Raw genomic sequence first — 20,519 nt, forward strand, 5'->3', positions numbered from 1 at the left:
CTAAACGGTGCATTAAATTTTGGATAAGATTATCAAATCTACCTAGACATAGATATACTAGACTCTGCTATGAAATGCTTGTATATTTTGATAATTTAGGATACCACAATTGGGCTAGTGATGTAAGACAAAATTTATATGAAAATGGTTTTGGCTATGTGTGGGAAGCTCAAAATGTTGTAAACCCCAAAATGTTTTTAATTCAATATGTTCAGAAATTAAAAGATCAGGCAATGCAATGTTGGTCTGCTAGATGTGCTGAAACAAGTAAATTGTGTCATTATATAAATTTTAAGCAGTGTTTTGGGGCTGAAAAATATATTAAAGTTATAGATTTTGATAAATTTAGAAAATGTCTAGCAAATTTCCGTTGTTCATCACATAACCTTATGATTGAAAAAGGAAGGCATTTTAACATTGACAAAGAATATCGTGTTTGCATTTATTGTGAAACTACTTTTGCAAATGAATTTCATTTTATACTTGTATGCCCTTTGTATGCTAATATTCGTACAAAATAGTTTCCAGATTATTATTTTCGATTCCAAAATATACAAAAAGTTTATGATTAAACGTCAAATGAAAATGAAGATATTATGCGAAATGTATCAATGTACATTTATTACTCTTTAAAAAAGAGAAGAATTTATGAGTATGTCTGGATAGTGTTATATGTACACACATAATTAATAAGTTTTTTTAAATATCTTATTGTATAGTCTGATCATAACCACATGCAATGTATGTATTATATATGTGATGTTGTGTAAATTGTGTTTGGGCCGGAGGCCATATATACAAATAAACGAATTGAATTGAATTGATATGATCATAATTATGAACTATCATATGATGACTTTTGACATTCAAGTGTCACCTTGGTCTTTGACCTGCTGAATTGGTGCTTGTTTTAATACTACCTGTCTTCTAATATAAGCAGTGAGGGTGTCAAATATCTAATCAGTTTTTGCCCATAGGTTGTAGGTTGATTGGCATCATTAGCCAATCTGCATATCCCATTCACAAGTGCCTGACAGATAGACTGTGTTTACAAAATAGTAGACTGTGACTTCAGACAGTCGTCACAGTGTATTAAAAAGTCTACTTCCTTATATCGCAAGAAAAGTTCAAGTTAAAATATGTACGCTCCAAAGAAAGGTACAATGCTTGGAAGTAACATGTTCATGTTATCGCAAGGCAGGGTGCACAATGAATTTCATACCCACGGTGGACCCATTAACATTTATCAGTTGTGGGAATTTTTTAACCGATATCCAGTAGATAAGAGGTGTGTCAAAGAAGGTTTTTTTATTGGTTGTCTCAAGATTGGTACTTATGATTGGTAAAACGTTAATTCTAGAAAAAAGCATTACAATTGTGCTCTCTGCTTGTGGATGGATAGTTTTGCCTTTTATATTGGCAAGACACGTGACACAGATTTACATCCTGGGCGCTGCTATTTTGTTTCTGATAGTCGTTAACCTTTGCTATTGGAGAATGTATAATACAAGGCCGATGTTATTTTATGAAGAAATCTCATTTTTTTCTCTAAAAAGAAAGTTTGATGTAATATTAATTTGTTATAAAGATTCTTGATGGGTTATATGGCTGTATATAACAGTTATTGTTTGCAACCACTACATGAAAACAACCGTAACATATAGGGACATGTAATATGTCAAAAATCTTATTAATAAACTACATGTTATAATATTAACTCGCAGCCAGGGGTACAGTGATTTTGTTTATATACTGTGGTGGAGCAAGATCGCTCAATTGCGGAACAAATAATATAAATAAGAAATGAGTGTTGGTGACAGATTACTGTAAAACACTTATTTTTCGCGAGAACCTTATTTCGCGAATTTGAGGCAAAATGTCCAAAATTATTATTTCGCGTCAACATGAATTCGCGTCTTCCTGAAAAATTTGAAACCTGAAACCCGATGTCATTCGGATATTTTCTGTCCTGTCCGTTCACTAACTTTGCGTCGTTTATTGTGCGACGAATGCATTTATATCTGTATCAATTTTTCTGATAGCTTGCTAACTTTTTTGTTAAGTGAAACCGTCTGTCTAAAAATATGTCAATAAAGTTTGATAATTATTTGATATGTGTTCACTGTGTTTGTCATGATTTGTCCCTGATTATACTCCGTGCCTCTAGCATTGTTACTAGTAATACTAGTAACAGTACATGTTGACCTGCGTTTGTCAATAATCAAGCCTTTGCATGCGAAATGGCTCGTTAAAAATGTCCAGAAAATAAATGCGGAGAATGAGATGATCAAGCGTGGGTGGGTGCAGGTCGGTATTGTTCAATAGACATTGGCCTTGATAAATTGTGTTGGAAATTTAATTAATCCATTAAGTTGGACGGATTTTCACATTAATAAGAATAATTTGTAGAAATACCATTAAAATTTTGTGAAATGCATTAATTTGTTTATACTTAATTCTAGTGCAAGTCACAGTTACCGTCCTTGACACAGGTAATATGCAGCGAAGAAGTTTTTTTCCAATTCCTCAATAATACTAAATTGTTACAGGTAAATATTTCATACTAGTAATCTGTACGATATGTATATGCTGCAACACTTCAATAGCTACATGATGTAACTATAACTGGTTTCCATACTTTCCCGCAGATATATATCTATGTGTATGCATTTTCGGATAGTGTTCATTTTCGGACAAGTGTATAGACAAAGTGAAATATTCGCGAGAAATATGAATTCGCGTCTTAGAAAACTCTCGAATATTAGCGAAAATAAATTTCTCGCAAATAATAAGTGTTTTACAGTATTTAAGATGATGATTTATTTTTCTGTCAACAAATATTTGGCTGTAGTGATTCAGACCTTATAATGTCGGCCACCAGCATTTTGCTAATAAAATACTCAAATTGCCAAACTTTTTATTAGGTAGGTCTGTTATTGAAAATGTTTTTGTTTTCTTAAATATCTACTTTGATATGTTTGGCAAATTGATTTTTTCATCAAATAGCTTATAATTAGAATTATTTACTTGCTTGTTTAATGTGTTTGTCCATCTGACCACCATCATCTACACACATTTGGATTTTACTTATCCAAGTAAGGCAGTTACAATTTTATTTGTAGAATAATAAACAAGCAAATTCGTTGAATTTATATCCCCCGCCGAGTACTGGTTATTATTAACACAACAACTGAAGACATAAGGCTATGCAACAGACCAGAACCATTTGATCAACTTTGGCAGGGGACCACCCTAGGATCATTCCTGTAAAGTTTGGTTGCTGTGCAGTCATTTGTTTCTGAGGAGATGTTGTTTAAAGAAATTGCTGACGACGCATGACGACGGACGGTGGGGGATCACAATAGCTCACCTAGATGTAAAAACATCTTAATCTCCAGACTTCATTATTCGTAATTTAGTGATGTTTATCATTATTCCTGTAAAGTTGGTTGATTCTAACTCAAGCACTCAAGGATCAAATAACAACATAATGAAACAGTTTTTACTAAGTCAAGGGAAATAACTCTACAAATACTGGATAAATCCACAAGCGAAACCCCAGGAACAAACTAAATATGCTGAGCAACTTTCCAATAAGGTTAAATGACTCTATGTCAAATCCTTTTTGAGTTACATGCGACACATGTTGAAAATTGCAAACATTTTCTAAGTCAAGGGCAATAACTCTAAAAATACTAAATAAATCCAGACGAAAATACCCAGGTGCACAACTACACATGCTGATCAACATTCCTGTAAAGTATCATGACTTAAGGTCAAATACTTTTTGAGTTACATGTGACACAAGTTGAAAATTGCAAAATTTTACTAAGTCAAGGGCAATAACTCTAAAAATAGTAAAAATATCCGGACGAAAATACCCAGGTGCACAACTACACATACTGATCAACATTCCTGTAAAGTTTCATGACTCTAGGTCAAACACTTTTTGAGTTACATGCGACACAAGTTGAAAATTACATAATTTTACTAAGTCAAGGGTAATAACTCTAAAAATGCTAAAAATATCCAGATGAAAATACCCAGGTACACAACTACACATACTGATCAACATTCCTGTAAAGTTTCATGACTCTAGGTCAAATACTTTTTGAGTTACATGCGACACAAGTTGAAAATTACAAAATTTTACTAAGTCAAGGGCAATAACTCTAAAAATACTAAAAATATCCAGAAGAAAATACCCAGGTGCACAACTTCACATGCTGATGAACATTCCCATAAAGTTTCGTTGAATTCCAGCCATTAGTTGCAGAGAACTACTCCGGAAACGAAATTCGGACGTTTTACTAAGTCAAGGGCAATAACTCTAAAAATACTAAAAATATCCAGACGAAAATACCCAGGTGCACAACTTCACATGCTGATCAACATTCCCATAAAGTTTCGTTGAATTCCAGCCATTAGTTGCAGAGAACTACTCCGGAAACGAAATTCGGACGGACGGATGGACGGACGGACGGACGGAAGGACGGACGGACAACGCCAAAACTATATCCCCCTCCCGATTCCATCGGCGGGGGATAAAAAAATAACCCTGTTATTGCAAAAAAATCACACACTTTAATTATAAAATTGTATGAAATTCAGATATACATAATTCGGATACGAAAGTATTAGGGCTGAAGGAAACCAATCTATATCTGATCGTAAGGGGCTGCTGAATAGGTTTGGAGTCCTTACATCTCTTAGCTCCAGCAGGTGAGGTCATTTGAACCCTGGTGTTGCTCAAAGTTTGTAACACACATTGTAAGCCAAAATCATATTTCCTTCATGTTTCGGCACCATATTGACCTAAATTGTTCTGGTGCACAATATAAAACAAAACAAAACAAAAAACTTGTCACAGCTCTAACAATAACTGTTTAATCTATTATTTTATTATTTTCCTTTTTTTTAATTTCTTAGTTCATAATTATTTTTTTAGCAGATCCGACTTATGGTAATTTTGTTAGCCTATGATTGAGCTGTGTGGATCATTCATTACACAAATAAAGCAGAATCTTGTTTTAGTGTAACATTATATGTTCAAACCATTGCAATGCAATCATTATAAATCAATTCCTTTTTAAAAGCTGTGATGAAAATAAAAAGATATGTATAGGAATATATCCCAATATGCAAGTCAAATATTGCAATGTAATGAAATACCATATTTTTCATGGCAATACCCTCTCCTAAACATACCCCACCCCCACCTCCCATCAACATATAACTATGACAAATGACAAAAAATTATTTTACCTGTAACTGTTTAATTAGCAACTTCTTTGATTCCAATAAGCACAGAAATTACATTAACTCAAGCTGCACATCAAATTCATGCTCAAAGCCTTGTCATTCTATACATAACATCTGACTTCACAAATTTATCAAAACTGAGCAGCACAAAGAAGTTTTTATCAAAAATTTATTGATGCCAAAGAAGTATTGGCAAACACTATTAAATGATAATCATTCGCAGATGTGTTCAAGTCTGGCTCTCTCAATATCTCATTATTAGGTTTGCTGGACAAATTCATATTTTTATAGAATTATTTTATGACTAGTTGTAGCTATGTTGCCAAAAAAGAGACTTAAAATAAAGCTAAAATTCTTCTTTGCATTTTAATACCCCTTTTAGCTAACTTGAGGACAAAGTCAGCTCAGAGGCTTATGTGAAAGTGTGTCTGTTGTTTGTCATCAGTCTTTGTCCACAATTTCTTTTAATGACATTCCTTCCTAAACCACTTGATGGATTTTGACCAAACTTCACAGGAATGATCCTAAGAGGTGGTCCTCTACAAAAGTTACAATTAGTTCCAATCTGATGCATAGATAGGTCACAGATCAGACTCTTCCCCTTGAAGTGGTGTTATATTTTGATAAAGAACATTATTATAATTTATATATCAAGTTTGTAGTGAATAACTAGGATAGTTTATGTGAAAATGGATCTTAAAACATTTTAACCAGAGTAAAAAATCTAAGTTGAAAAAGGGGCATAACTTTACTTAAAATTATTTTAGATTACCTGCTCTTTTGAAATGGTGCCCTTTTATGCCAATAAACATGTAAACCAAGTTTTGAAAATAGTTTGTCAGAAAATTTACAATAAAGAAGTTCAGCCAACATGGACACCAACGCCGATGAAAGGCTCATGATAATTAGCTCAATTTCTTTTAATCAAAAAGATGAGCTAAAAATGTTCTTTCCGGTCAAACCTTAGTTACTTCATGAAGAGAACATTCTAGTTAAAGTAAACAGAAACCAATTAAGCCTCACACTTTCCTATCATCCCATTAAAAGGTGTTAAATCATAACGCTTTTTGTAACAAAACACTCTCCTATCATCCTGTTAAAAGGTGTTAAATCATAACTCTTTTGTAACAACAACCTATCCTTATCATTGATGTATTATTGTTTTAAGGAACATTCACTTACTAAGGTGTGAATATTTAAGTAGAAATACCTGCATAACAAGAAGGTCATTGAAGAACATAGAAATTGTTTTGATATTTACTTCCATATTCGTGAGATTGTGCATTTTCTCAAAGTCAATGCATGTAAATATCTTACCAATGCAAGGCCTTTCTTTACAAGCATTTGAAAAAGTTAAAATGTTTAACACTAAACAAGAACTGGAAATTCAACGGGATCATTACTGGTAGAATTTCAGCAAATTTCCAGCAAGCTGAGTAAAAAGTCAAAGGTAATAATTTAAAGTGTTATTATTCCCATCCAATGGTATATAGTGAGTTTTGTTTTGTTTGTGTTTGGGTTTTACGTCACAATGACACAGTATAGGGCATATCGCGACGTTCCAGCTTTACTGGTGGAGGAAGACCTCAGGTGCCCTTCCGTGCACTATTTCAGGCACGAAGAGGCACCTCAGTAGAACCACCAACGTTCCATAAGCTAGCTGGATAGCTTCCTCACATGAAAGAATCCAAATTCCCTGTCAGGATTCGAACCCACAGCAGTGAGGGGCAAGTGGTTTGAAGTCAACGACCTTAACCGCTCGGCCACGGACGCCCCGTATATAGTGAGTGAACAGATGACAGTCAAAATAAGTTTTTTGCTATAATTCCTTTTAATTGTACGATTTTCTTTACATTAAAAATAAATAACTCACATGGACCAAGGAAATTTCTATAACCCTGAAAAGTTTCTGTAAAGTTTCATTGAAATTGCATTAGTGGTATAAGAGAAGTCAGTCCAAAAGTCTGAAATTTTCTGTTTTACACATCAGTTACAAGTGTTACATTAAAAAGTTAATTGATCCATAATGGAAGATCTTTAATACCATCAATAATTATACTGATAAAATATATAATATTTTTATCACACTTGACATCAAAAAGAATAATATCTAAGAAATTTGTTGGTATGTGTGAGATACAAAATTGGCGATCCATCCACCCGGGTCACAGACATATCCATTAACTAACAAAATAATGTGGATTATGAATATTTTTTCTCATTAGTTCTTCTCATACCTTTCCATATTTCTTTTTCAATAAATCAAACCATTAGATCATTATTACATCAATAAAAAGTTGTTATTGTAAGTGCAGTGTCATATGAAATAGAAACAAGTGAACATATGGCGCTGATTGTAACCATAGCAACATTAACCTGCTTAAAGTCAATGATTTAATGGTAGCACTTAAAACAACTATATAAATCTATAAAAGTCTTACTACTTCTGATTTATTGATTTAACATACATATGGGACAGGAATCATATTTTAAATACTTTATCAATGCTGCAAATGAAATTACTACCTAACGGTATGATTCTGTATAAAATAATCATCACCTTAGTGCAGTCACAAGTTAACACCTATTGAAATTTAAGAAGAGTTTACTTCTTACTGCACTAGATGACTCTGTATTGGTCATCTGAGATACATGAATCTTTATTGCAGAACATGCCTGAAATAATGCACGGAAGGGCACCAGTGAGGTCTTCCTCCACCAGTAAAGCTGGAACGTCACGATATGACCTATACTGTGTCGATGTGACGTAAAACCCAAAAACGAAAAAAAACAAAAACAAATTATTGCAGAAAGTAAGTAATTTAAGGTGTGTGATTGTTTTTTAACCTTAGTTGCAAATTTCATAAAAAGTTTGTAGAATGTATTCTTTACTGAAATAAAACTAACTCTCATCTATTGTTGTCTGCTAGGACATACTGCTTACAAAATATCTCACTTTGTTCTTCACTTGTTTTACTGTAAGTCCTTACATTACCTAAGTGACCACTTGAACAATGCCAACTTTAACCTCTCATGAATGGAATCTATATAACGCATATCAGGTTATTTTCTTGTATGACAAATTTCTCAATTTTGGTAGTAATCTTATTTTAATGAATCTAATTTTAGTAGGGCTGCCATTGCTTCAGTGCAAAGCATATCAACAATACATCAATATTAGATGACAATTATCAACGATACACTGATATATTGATAATTAACTATAATTACTAACTTGTCAGATGTCCTTCACTTTCATACCTGTTTAAATGATTTCTGTAAAATACAATGTTCTGTTCAGTGTCTTTTGTATAAATGCCCATTGCATGATTTTTTTCCTGACCATTTTTTTGTCCATAATGTAACAACAGTTTGGTGTTAGACATGCATGGACACCTGCCTCTGTATATGATTTAGGTGAATTTTCATAATTTATAGACATTAAAAAATTAATCAAAATAATTTATTTTTTCAAATGTGCATCGATTATTGATCGACAGAAAAATATCAACCATACATCAATATCGTCTCTATTGATGACAGCTCTAAAATTTTCAAATTTTTGTTGTGCATGTTTCTATTTTGCAGTTTTCTGCTGTCAAACAGATACCATTCCTTTAGTCAAAGATTTATTGTTTTCACAGGTATGTTTTCAAATTCCTCATGTATGTATGTATTTGATATTTCACACCTATTGTCTTGTCCAACCTTCTTGTTACTGTAAAGTTGCCTATTTTTGTATACCTATTTGCAAGGTGTGAATACTTTTATTATATCTTTATATTATTATTATAAAATTTATGATTGGTGAAATAAGTCTGCTCACTATGCAATTTAAGATTTTCTATGTACAGTCCAACCCCCTTTAATCAAAGTCCCTGGGACTGAAAATTTACTTCGAAAAATCGATAGGTTCGAATAATCGAAATCGGAATATTGTGATAGACGAATATACTCCGATTTGACCAATCATAGCAAAACTACCGTTTACAACACTTACTTTCTGCAATCAATTGAGAAAAAATAGATATTAAAGAAAAGATTCATAAAAATTATTTTATTGGCATTGAAGACATAAATATTTCTTTTTAAATTTTTACTTTTGTATCTTTTCTTTTCATGCAAACCTATAATTGCGTTTTTTTCACGGGGGTATTTACAGCAAAACCGGGTTTTTTTAAAGATAACTAGGCCTCTTTACCTTTTTCCCCCCATGAGCATTTTTCGAAAAAAGCCTTTTTCATTGAAAAGCCCCCTTTACAATTTCAAACTCAAAAAACAGTAAAAAAAGCTTCAACAGTGATGAAAATTTGGCAAAATTTTGACTGACCATAGCCCTCTGTAACAGCAGCTCATTTTAAAAATTTCTGTTACCATGGAAGGGGGGTTTTCTAAAAAATTGCTTTAATACTATTTTGCATTGTTTTTTTCCATCAAAACTGATTTCAAAGTGCTGCAACTTCTAAATGAATTAAAATAGAGTAAAAGGCTTTTCAGCTTCGGTTACTAGTTACCCTAAGATTGACCTGTGGCCATTTTTAGCCTGTCACATATCCAAAATTTTCTTGGCCATGAGGGGAACTGCGGACCCCCTTTAAACCCCACACACATGTACCATTTCGATGGGGGTCAGCGCAGAAAATGTGGTCACTTCTTTTAACAACACAGTGTTTGGGGCCTTGAATAGGGCATTTATACACTGTTTGAGGCCTCTAAAAAGGGGGGGGGGCGGCAAAATGCCGTCAAAACACATCTTTGTTAGGGAAAAGGTTAATGAAAAAAATGTTTTGGATGTTTAGACAAATTCACATAATATTATATGTGTGAAAATTATTGCTGTTATCTTCAAGCAATAACAGTAACAACATCGGACACGGTGCATACATGTAGCTTTTCATTTTCGGTAATTAAAGTTGATTTAAAAGAACCCACAAAGCGTAATTATCATGATTGTCTAAATACACGCATGACTGTTGATATTTTTTCACAAATCGACCGGTCAGCGAGTGAATCTGCGCCAATTAGTCTGGCTTCGAATAATAATTAGTCTGGCTTTGAATAATAGGTGTGAAATTCTTTCATTATGGTATAATCGGGACCAAAGTTTTACTTCGAAAAATAGGAGGTATTCAGATAATGCATTTCGAATAATAGGCTTGTATTTATATTGATTTATATAAAGATATAAACGGGACCGCCAATCTACTTCGAATAATGCTGGGTATTCGAAAAAAGGGTTGTCAAATAACCAGGGTCGGACTGTACTTAAAACTAGAAATGTGTCCATAGGACACGGGTGCCCCCACCGCGCCACTGTTCTGTCAATCTTTTTACTAAGTCAAGGGCAATAACTCTACAAATACTGGATAAATCCACAAGCGAAACCCCAGGTGCAAATCTAAATATGCTGAGCAACCTGCCCATAAGGTTTAATGACTATATGTCAAATCCTTTTTGAGTAACTTGCGACACAAGTTGAAAATTGCAAAAAATTTCTAAGTAAAGGGCAATAACTCTAAAAATACTACATAAATCCAGACGAAAATACCTGGTGCACAACTGCACATGCTGATCAATATTCCTGTAAAGTTACATGACTCTAGGTCAAATACTTTTTTGAGTTACATGACACATGTTGAAAATTGCAAAATTTTACTAAGTCAAGGGCAATAACTCTGAAAATACTAAAAATATCCAGACGAAAATACCCAGGTGCAAAACTACACATGCTGATCAACATTCCTGTAAAGTTTCATGACTCTAGGTCAAATACTTTTTGAGTTACGTGCGACAAAAGTTGAAATATTGCAAAATTTTACTAAGTCAAGGGCAATAACTCTGAAAATACTAAAAATATCCAGACGAAAATACCCAGGTGCACAACTACACATGCTGATCAACATTCCTGTAAAGTTTCATGACTCTAGGTCAAATACTTTTTGAGTTACGTGCGACACAAGTTGAAAAATTGCAAAATTTTACTAAGTCAAGGGCAATAACTCTGAAAATACTAAAAATATCCAGACGAAAATACCCAGGTGCACAACTACACATGCTGATCAACATTCCTGTAAAGTTTCATGACTCTAGGTCAAATACTTTTTGAGTTACATGCGACACAAAAATGAACGGACGGACGGAAGGAGGACAGTAATTATGTGGCTACTCTATTGTTCTCTCTATTGTTCTTTTTAGCCACACAAAAGAAAATAGCCACATAAAAGCATTACGGAATGAATGACATCAAAGAGAAAGAACAGTTACCTATTGTCCCTCTAGCCACATAATTACTCTCCTGTGAGTGCGGGCGGACGGATGGACAAGGGTAAATCTAAATGCCCGCCACTAACGTGGGGGCACAAAAAATGCTAAATAACCATGAATATCAAAAATTGATATTTGAGACATTGATACATGTGTTGTAAAGTTGGATTCCAACTACAACAGCTTACATAATCATTACATAATGTTGTATAATATTACTCAAGAAGTATAACATATAATGCACTATTAGAAAATATTGACAACTGCCACACAATCTCTTTGTAAATATAAAATAAACATATTTTGAGCTCACACAAAGTAGATATGTTAAGTTTTTTTGTTTTATTTTTGTAAAAAAAGACCATCTTTACTTGACCTGTAATAGGGAACACAGCTTCCCATATATAGTTTATTCACATATTTCAATAAATTATCTAAATTAACATATTTTACTCAAGGATGAGAATAGTAATTTAAATTTTGGTATGAAGTTATATTTGAAAGATAATAACACATCATGAAAATATCACAGATCAACATACTTGTATAGTTCTACAGGGGATAGTTAAGCTAGGATAGTTAAGCTAGGATAGTTAAAGAAATGACGTAGGTGTGACTGAGTAGGTACTGCTGGCGAGTTATTTCAGTGAGATATCTATTAATATTATATCAATAGTTACCTAACTGAATATTTTATATAAGAAATGAGGTTTGGGCACTGTGATAACTGCTTCGTGAAAGATACCCTCACATGTAAAACTTTTTAAAAGAATTGTTGCTATTAACACCAAATTCATCTACTGACTAATAATACTAATTACAATAAAATTTGAAACAAGAAGTAAAATACTACTCACCCTTGCATCCCAAGATCCCTCTCCATGGGGTTGGGGAGGGGCTGGGAGGGCATCCTGGGGCTTGGGAGGCGTATCCTGTCCAGTATGGTATAAACTTTAGGAGAATTATGGGCTGCCCTCTTTAAGAACCATTAAACTTTTTTTGCAAAATTTTCAGCACTTTTCAACTTCCTGTTCTGGAATTAAAAAGATAAACATTCATTAGAAAATAGTAAATCATATCAAATTAAAAAGTAATCAAATCTGACATGGGAGTATCTAATAAATGAGGACAACAAGGATTTGTTTGATGAAGAGAAATTAAATCTGTTCATTTATTCTTGCATAAAAACTGTGCACACAGGTATACACTGGCAGAGACGGAAACATGCATTAAAGGATAAATTAAAGCACCCTGCACTGTTATACTGTTAATGCATGTTTTTGCTCAGGACTGAATATGATTGTGCGCCACTTATCATATTATCACTATGTACAATTATAAAAAAAAAATGTCATGATCCTATCCTCATACAGACATTATCTTTAAATGCTTTACTGTTAGGAATGAAAATTAGATTGTGATTATCAATATATATTCAATTTTCAACATTCCACTCAATATTGATTTGCAATAAAGAATAAAAAACTTTTCAGGTCTTTAAAATATTTCTCAACTTTATCTTACAGGCAATACCTTCAATACCCTGGCCTTCAGTACTTTTTAAGATGTTGCATGTAAAATTTTAACCAAAAATCTTTCAAGTTAAAGAAGAGCCATAATTTGAATAGTGACCTCCTGTTTATGCTCTCAAATAAACGTGTGAAGTTACAAGCAAAAATCATCAGTGGTGGATGCAAACCAACAAAATTAATCTGTAAAAGTCAATCCTTTAATTTTGGTTTAAATTGATTAAAATAGTGTTCGCAATATTCAATAACAATTTTTGCATGCAAAAGAATTTTATGTTCACCTAGGAAGTCAGACTATTCTTCCCTTACCAGTTCCTTCCCTAACACTTCCTCCTCAACTTTTCTTACCCTATTTTGGGGCAGAACTGTCTGCATTTGTGCAATATTTGCATACTGTTCCGACCCAATTTTATTATCATTAATAGATCAGTATTGATACTTTTGATGTTTAAGGAATGTTGGTGGTTCTACTCGGGTGCCCTTTCGTGCCTGAATAATGCATGGAAGGGCACCTGAGGTTTTCCTCCACCAGTAAAGCTTGAACGCAGCCAAATGACCTTCACTGTGTTGGTGTGATGTAAAACCCAAACAAACAAAAACTTTTGATGTTTACTAAATTTTATGGGTATGTTAATTTTAATTTTATATAAAATTAGGTGGAAAAAGAGTATTTTTTAAGTAGATAACTACACATTATGTGTTTATCTTATTAAGATTTTGTATCATTATTACTTGACATAATACTTGACCAATACACTTAATATTTTCTAACATACCAGAACATATATTTAACCACTTCAGTTTACAAAAGAAAAAATGAATGGAGTTGACTGAGATCACTAAGATAGAAATATTAGAGCTTGTTTTACAAAGTAAAGGATAAGTTCTCACAAATTACAAATAGAGATTGGGAGATATAACAAGAGCTGTCGGTAGGACAGCATGCTCGACTATTCTAAGTGCTTGATAGTAAAAGAGCCTTGATAATGTTAAATTTAAAGTTCACAAAAGGGCTAATTTTTTTTATAAATTCATGTTATAGGCCTTAGAGAGAGTCTAATTATACAGTATTGGCTTGACTATTGGGAAGGTAATGTCACAAGGGTGTTTTATTGAGTATAATAATACTAATTACCTATGAATACATAAATTTGACAGAAAAGGTACAAAGGCTTGTTATTAAGATGTTTTATCAAGTAAATCACTGCTTTATTATAATGAATGCATAAAATTGTCCCAAAAAAGGCACAAACCCTTCAGTAGTTATTGAGATAACAGCTTACAAGCAAAACTTTACCATGAATTTCTAAGTTGAAAAAGGGGAGAAAAAATCAGCCTAAATGCAAGATAGAATTATGGATCTTTGTCAGTGACCTACAATTATGACACTAAATGCATATGTGAAGTTTTAAATTAATATCTGTAATAGTTATTCATAAATTTCAATTGAATATCTCAAGCAATAATTGAGATATTTGACTTTACAAAAAAACTTGAACTCAAATTTCTAAGTTAAAAAGGGGCATAATTCTGTCAATATTGTAGGCAGAGTCATCCAACTTGTCAATCTGATGTGCCTTGTTACTATAAATAAGTATTGTAAGTTTCAATTGAATATCTCAAGCAATAATTGAGATATTTGACTTTACAAAAAACTTTAACCAAAATTTCTAAGTTAAAAAGGGGCATATTCTGTCAATATTGTAGGCAGAGTTATCCAACTTGTCAATCTGATGTACCTTGTTACTATAAATAAGTATTGTAAGTTTCAATTGAATATCTCAAGCAATAATTGAGATATTTGACTTTACAAAAAACTTTAACCAAAATTTCTAAGTTAAAAAGGGGCATAATTCTGTCAATATTGTAGGCAGAGTTATCCAACTTGTCAATCTGATGTACCTTGTTACTATAAATAAGTACTGTAAGTTTCAATTGAATATCTCAAGTAATAATTGAGATATTTGACTTTACAAATAACTTTAACCAACGCAGACGCCGACGCGGACGCTGACGCCGGGGCGACTACAATAGCTCTCATATTCTTCGAATAGTCGAGCTAAAAAATCAAGTCTGATAAAAGATTTTGCAAAGTATGCAACTCTTAATGAATTTGAAGACAAGCTACATTTTGTTACTGCTTGCAATGCTTTTACTAGTCAACGCAGCATTTTATATACCGGGTAATGAAATAAAAGATAAGAATTTAAACTTTGAAAAAATATCTGAAATAAGCAAATTCATTTGGTTAATGAGCAACAAAGATGAAAAAATCATAAAACAATTTGTAGATTTTATTTTCACTTGTTTTAAAATCAGAAATGATAATGAGAAAACATAAATTGATTTAACTTAGTATTTGTGTTTTTGAGGGACATGTGTATTGTACAGTGTAGTTATACTACAGGAGCTAACTTTTTGTGTAAATTGAATGTTATTCGAAATAATTCTAAAAACATAATTTCATTATTAGTTCATATTTATATAATTTTGATGTTTAATTCTAATTAGCGAAACTATGTCATTTAATGTGTTTGTTTGTTTTGTTTTTCTTTAAGTTCATTGCTGTTACTATAATACAAATCAAGTTTTAGTTTCTTTAACGTCTTTATTTGATCTTTGATCTCATTATTATTATTATTGTGATTTACATGTCATTTAACATGACCCTTGATTGGAAATAAGTTATTTTATTCTATTCACTAGACCATAATGATAATTGTAGACTGCGTTTATAAACAAATCACCATGGTACCAATCCATATATATTGCAACAAAATTATGATATGTTCAGTACAGTTGCTATATAAAATATCAAATTTAATATATATTAGAAATTTCTTAATGGAAGAACTCTGCATATTTCATTTTTATTTTGTGAGAAAAATGTGCAGCCTGACGGGGACTCGAACCCATGACCCTCGGAATACCGTACCGCGGCTCTACCGACTAAGATATTCGGCCGATTAATTACACATCTTCTCCCCTAAATAGCGGCGCAACATTTTTTTTGGTTTCAGCTTCGGGTCTACAAATTAATGTGGAACCCCATTTATTGGAAAGATATTTCAAATTTGGGAAAGAACTGTCAGGGGTAGAAACAGTTTGGGTGAGAACCATCTGGGGACTGAACTGGTAAGGGACATTATTGCTGAAACCGTAATGTCAATTTGTTATCATGAACAATTTTGTGAACAATTTTGTAGATTTTATTTGAATTGTATAGACGTGATAACTGATAAGCTTGCCAACCGTTATGAATAATATATAACAAGTCTTTACGGCTAATATTAAGGACTAGTGTAGACGATGCTTTCAGTTATAAATTCCCCCACCCACCAAAATCATCATACAGTAACAATCACGATTAGTGTCGTGCAAATTTTCAATGATTTTGGGATGACATGTAAAATTTGACATGTATGAAATAAAATATATTTGGGCCAGCTTATAGAATGAATCAATCGAACTAACTAAACGTGGAAAGTGTAGTTAGAATGAACATTAACGTACGCAAGCTATTTCTTTCCAAAATGTAAATAAATTTGCTATTGCATTATGGGGTAAGGCTAGATTGGTTCACGTACATTTTGTACAGTGTGTCAAAATACTTTTTGCGGATGGAAAGCAGTCTACAAGTATGGTCATACTTGATTATAATTATTTTTACAGTTTGAACAGGTTCGTGGAAATTTGATCTCCAGAAAAATATATATAATCACCAAAATAACATAATTTACTATATATACATCACCCGACCTGCACCCACTCACAAAATACTACACGAGTTTATCAATTAATTAAGCTCCACAAAAGCACAGACACTTGGGGTGATGAGCTTTAAATACCTTTAAAATCTAAATAAAAGATATATTTGTCAGACCGATCATATATATATAAAATCAAAGCACAGAAGGCGCTGAATTTGTTTGGGTCTCAGAATGTCAGAAAGGTGAAGGTTGTGAGATTATATAACCAATTTGTTTTCGTATAGTGCCACCAATAATTTCCAGTGTTTTAACTGTAGTAAATTGGCTATAAGACTAATTGCAACACTGATAGTCAATTCAATGTTTATTTGACTTAAAAAATTAAAAAAACATTAGTTGCCTCAACTTGGATTTGAACTCCAGATCTCTCGATTCATAAGCGAGCGTTCAAACCCCTCGGCCACGGTGAAGTTGTATGCCAATGGCTTGAAGAAAACCATATTATTCTAAATTAGGGTTTGTAACTCTTATTATTTCGACGCTAAACCTGTTGTTTAACACACATGTAAATAATTATGGAGCTTACTGTAAGCATGTATATCTATAAAGAATGAAATAATATTAGAAATCTTCGACCATTCGGGAACTACTTTGCTTGAAAATTAATGCGCCTGTCATTTGACAATCTTTACGCATTGACCTCCCCTGAAATTTTCGGCGTTAGTGTACATGTAAAGGGAAGTAACCGCTTCAAAAAAGTGGACTACTTTAGGCAATTGCAATTAACAGCATTAGGCTTTGAAATTTCGCTACCATTATTAATAATGGTTTTAGATCGTTTTAGATGTTTATCACCCGACAGGAACAAATAAAAATGACAAATTTTAAACAGTTTTACTTTTTATTTGGCAAATTGGCATATTAAACATACCTTTGGCCAAAATAACAAATACAATTGACGAATATGGCCAAGACATATAACATACATAGTTTACAAGATAAGCATATATGTAAAACATATTTCAACGTCTATAATAATTCAAATATTGAAATTACATTGTACCTTTGTAATGTTAAAGCTAGTACAGTTAGTTATATAAAATGTTATGAAATGAAAGGTAATAATAAAACATGTATTCCTTTTTCTTATGTTAAGTCAATGCTTATTTGATATGTACATTTGTATTAGAAAATTATGAAGCCAACTATTTTATAACTCCTGTTACAAGAGGTTGAAGTTTCCTAACTTTTTATCCTGTACTTCTTTTTCGACAAGTTCAGCCTTAAGGAAATTGCCTCTTTATAATATGTTCTTTTATCATTTGATGTAAATATTTGCATTTTTTTGTATGTATATATGTTATGCTCTTCAACTATTAGAGGAAATAAAAGAATATAAGGCGGAGGTTGCATGGCATGGCGATGTAAGTCTCCTTTGATCTGCGTGACATCAGAATGTATTGTTAGATTCCTTTTTGCAATGTCTTCTTTGCTTTCGAAGTCATGACCTGACATAAGATGATTAAAGGTCCTTTTAATTGACCACATTGAAAGTTCATTCTGTAAATCGACGCGTCGCTTGTTTTAACACCTGTATTTGCTCTTCTGTCTAGCTGGTCTCCAACCCGGATAATTCTCGTACAAAGTCGTTACCAATTAAGTCGCAATCAAGCTGAAATGTACAATATCGTACATGTTTATTGCAAAGTGATAATATGTATTTGTACTGATTGATTAATATTTGTTATTTTATGGTTATTTTATACAAATGATGATCATAATATTTTCAAGTCTTACTTCAAATTCCAATCTCCTTCATCTGAAAGCCATGTACTAGTATCTAATTACACAATCTGAAAATTCTTTTTCTGTTGAATAGTATGGTTCCCACTCAAAATGATTTAATCAATTTAATTCTAACTTTCATGCAAACAGATAGAAAATTTCCTTTGCTGCTATTTTTGCCTTTTTTAAAGGAGCTCCAGAGGTCTTTAAGCATATAAACAAACAAACAAAAAATGGTGGCTGATTTGGTACGTCTATAGTTGGCGCTAGTTATCGCGCTCTGCCTCTAGCGCGGCACGCCAAACGTGTTGTCGTGTGTCGCGATGTCGCTTGGCGTGTAAAAGCGTACCAAATCAGCCACCATAAAAATGCTTATATAGATCAAGTTTGCAAATGATAATGAAGAAAAATTAAATATCGATTATTTGGGTCATTTTGCACAATAGAAATCATTATTCTGGAAAAACGGAATGAGTGAATGATCTGAAATTTGCACACAAGTTATAGGTTCAAACCTGCGCCAAAATCGAATAAAAATCAATTAAAAAAGAAACCTTTCAAGTCGGGGCATGTAAAAATACAACCTCAGCTGAGTCCTTTTAATGCCCCGGGCATTTTTTTCTCTCTCCAAAGACAAGGGACTAACGTTTTGAAGATTTAATTTTTGTAGGCATGCTTGAATGATACGAGAATTCGTGAAAGATGCGACGGTCTGTAGATTCGAATTTTCAATTGCATATAATGTGTGCTAAATAAGAGCAACATACTTCTCTGGCCGAAATCGTTCGTAAATCCCAAGTGCAATAATGTAGTTTGTGTCCTTGGATGTTATAAAGATTTTGACAACGGTAACTGACGTAGACAGGAAGTGTCAGATGTTTATAGCACCTCAATGTTCCTAAGAAACGTCTACAGACGTGTTTCAATGACGTTGATAAATGTTCAATTACTTGCAAGTGACAACATTTGTCGTCATCAATAGTATTTTTGTAATCTACATAATTTCGCGTAAAAGTCGCCTAATATGCACCATGTACATGAGGTTTAAAAAGATATTAATATATATGTTTAGACAATCGATAATATACACACATATATAAAGGTTCGTCTGTGAAAAAAATCAAAGCTGCAAAATGTCACGTATTGATAACTTTTAATAAAGTACTTCTCAAAAGCAATGATTGTAAATTGTTGTTAATATCAGAGGGTAATTTTGTATATTACATAAGACGAATTGATGTGTTATTAGATGTCGTTAGGAGCTTGAGGCAAGCCATGTTAATCTGTACTACAACATAATTTTAGAACACTGGCAAGGAAACGCCTAAATAAAGTGGTGCTAAATCCTTAAATAAGCAAACAGATTAATGCTACATCTAACATTAAAGGCACATTGTGCCTCAGAACCGAATAATTTTTTTCTTTTTTACAAAGGGGAAAACTTTAGTTTTACAAGATTTAAGAAGCAGCTTCATTTCAAAACATATCTTCCTTAACTGGAAAGTCTCATACATGTATTTAGCAGTTTTATACAGCTTACATTTACTACTACAAGACATAATGGTCACACATTTCTGTACATTAGGCCATGCACAATTACTCAAATTTCTAGCTCTCAGATCAACATTTACATGACATGTTAATAGAAAGTGATACTCTGGTTTAATCATTTTACATATAAACATGGTATTATTTGTGACTTCCATACAAAATACTTAGTCACTATTACTGTACTAAATGCCAAAAAGCATCATAAGCAAATGATAAACCAAGTAATTGGCCAATGATTAACTATTTGAAAACTTTTACATGACACTTAAATGAAAAAAAAAATGACAATAAAAAATAAAAACCTTTTCGAGGCATTATGAGCCTTAAGAACTGTGTGTAACATTCAAATAGAATTATACCATTAAAGTACAATTTATTTTAATATGTATCTCCAGCTGTTCAATGGTAATTTGGTTTG

At 32.6% G+C, this 20,519-nt stretch overlaps 1 protein-coding gene across 1 annotated transcript in view; it reads right to left on the minus strand.

Moving 5' to 3' along the window:
• The window catches only part of LOC132746740 (LIM domain-binding protein 2-like), a 57,163-nt gene extending 40,473 nt beyond the window's left edge, over positions 1-16,690 (minus strand). The window contains exons 1-2 of the mRNA XM_060735991.1: positions 16,569-16,690; positions 12,384-12,559 (exon numbers count right to left, since the gene is read on the minus strand). Of these exons, the coding sequence (XP_060591974.1) occupies positions 12,384-12,436 (53 nt within the window). The 5' untranslated portion in view covers positions 12,437-12,559; positions 16,569-16,690. The remainder of the gene's footprint in view (positions 1-12,383; positions 12,560-16,568) is intronic.
• Between the last annotated feature and the right edge of the window lie 3,829 nt (positions 16,691-20,519).

This window comes from Ruditapes philippinarum, unplaced genomic scaffold, assembly GCF_026571515.1.
Source record: "Ruditapes philippinarum isolate M1 unplaced genomic scaffold, ASM2657151v2 ctg4900_1_1_1_1, whole genome shotgun sequence".
NCBI classification, from domain to species: Eukaryota; Metazoa; Mollusca; class Bivalvia; order Venerida; family Veneridae; genus Ruditapes; species Ruditapes philippinarum.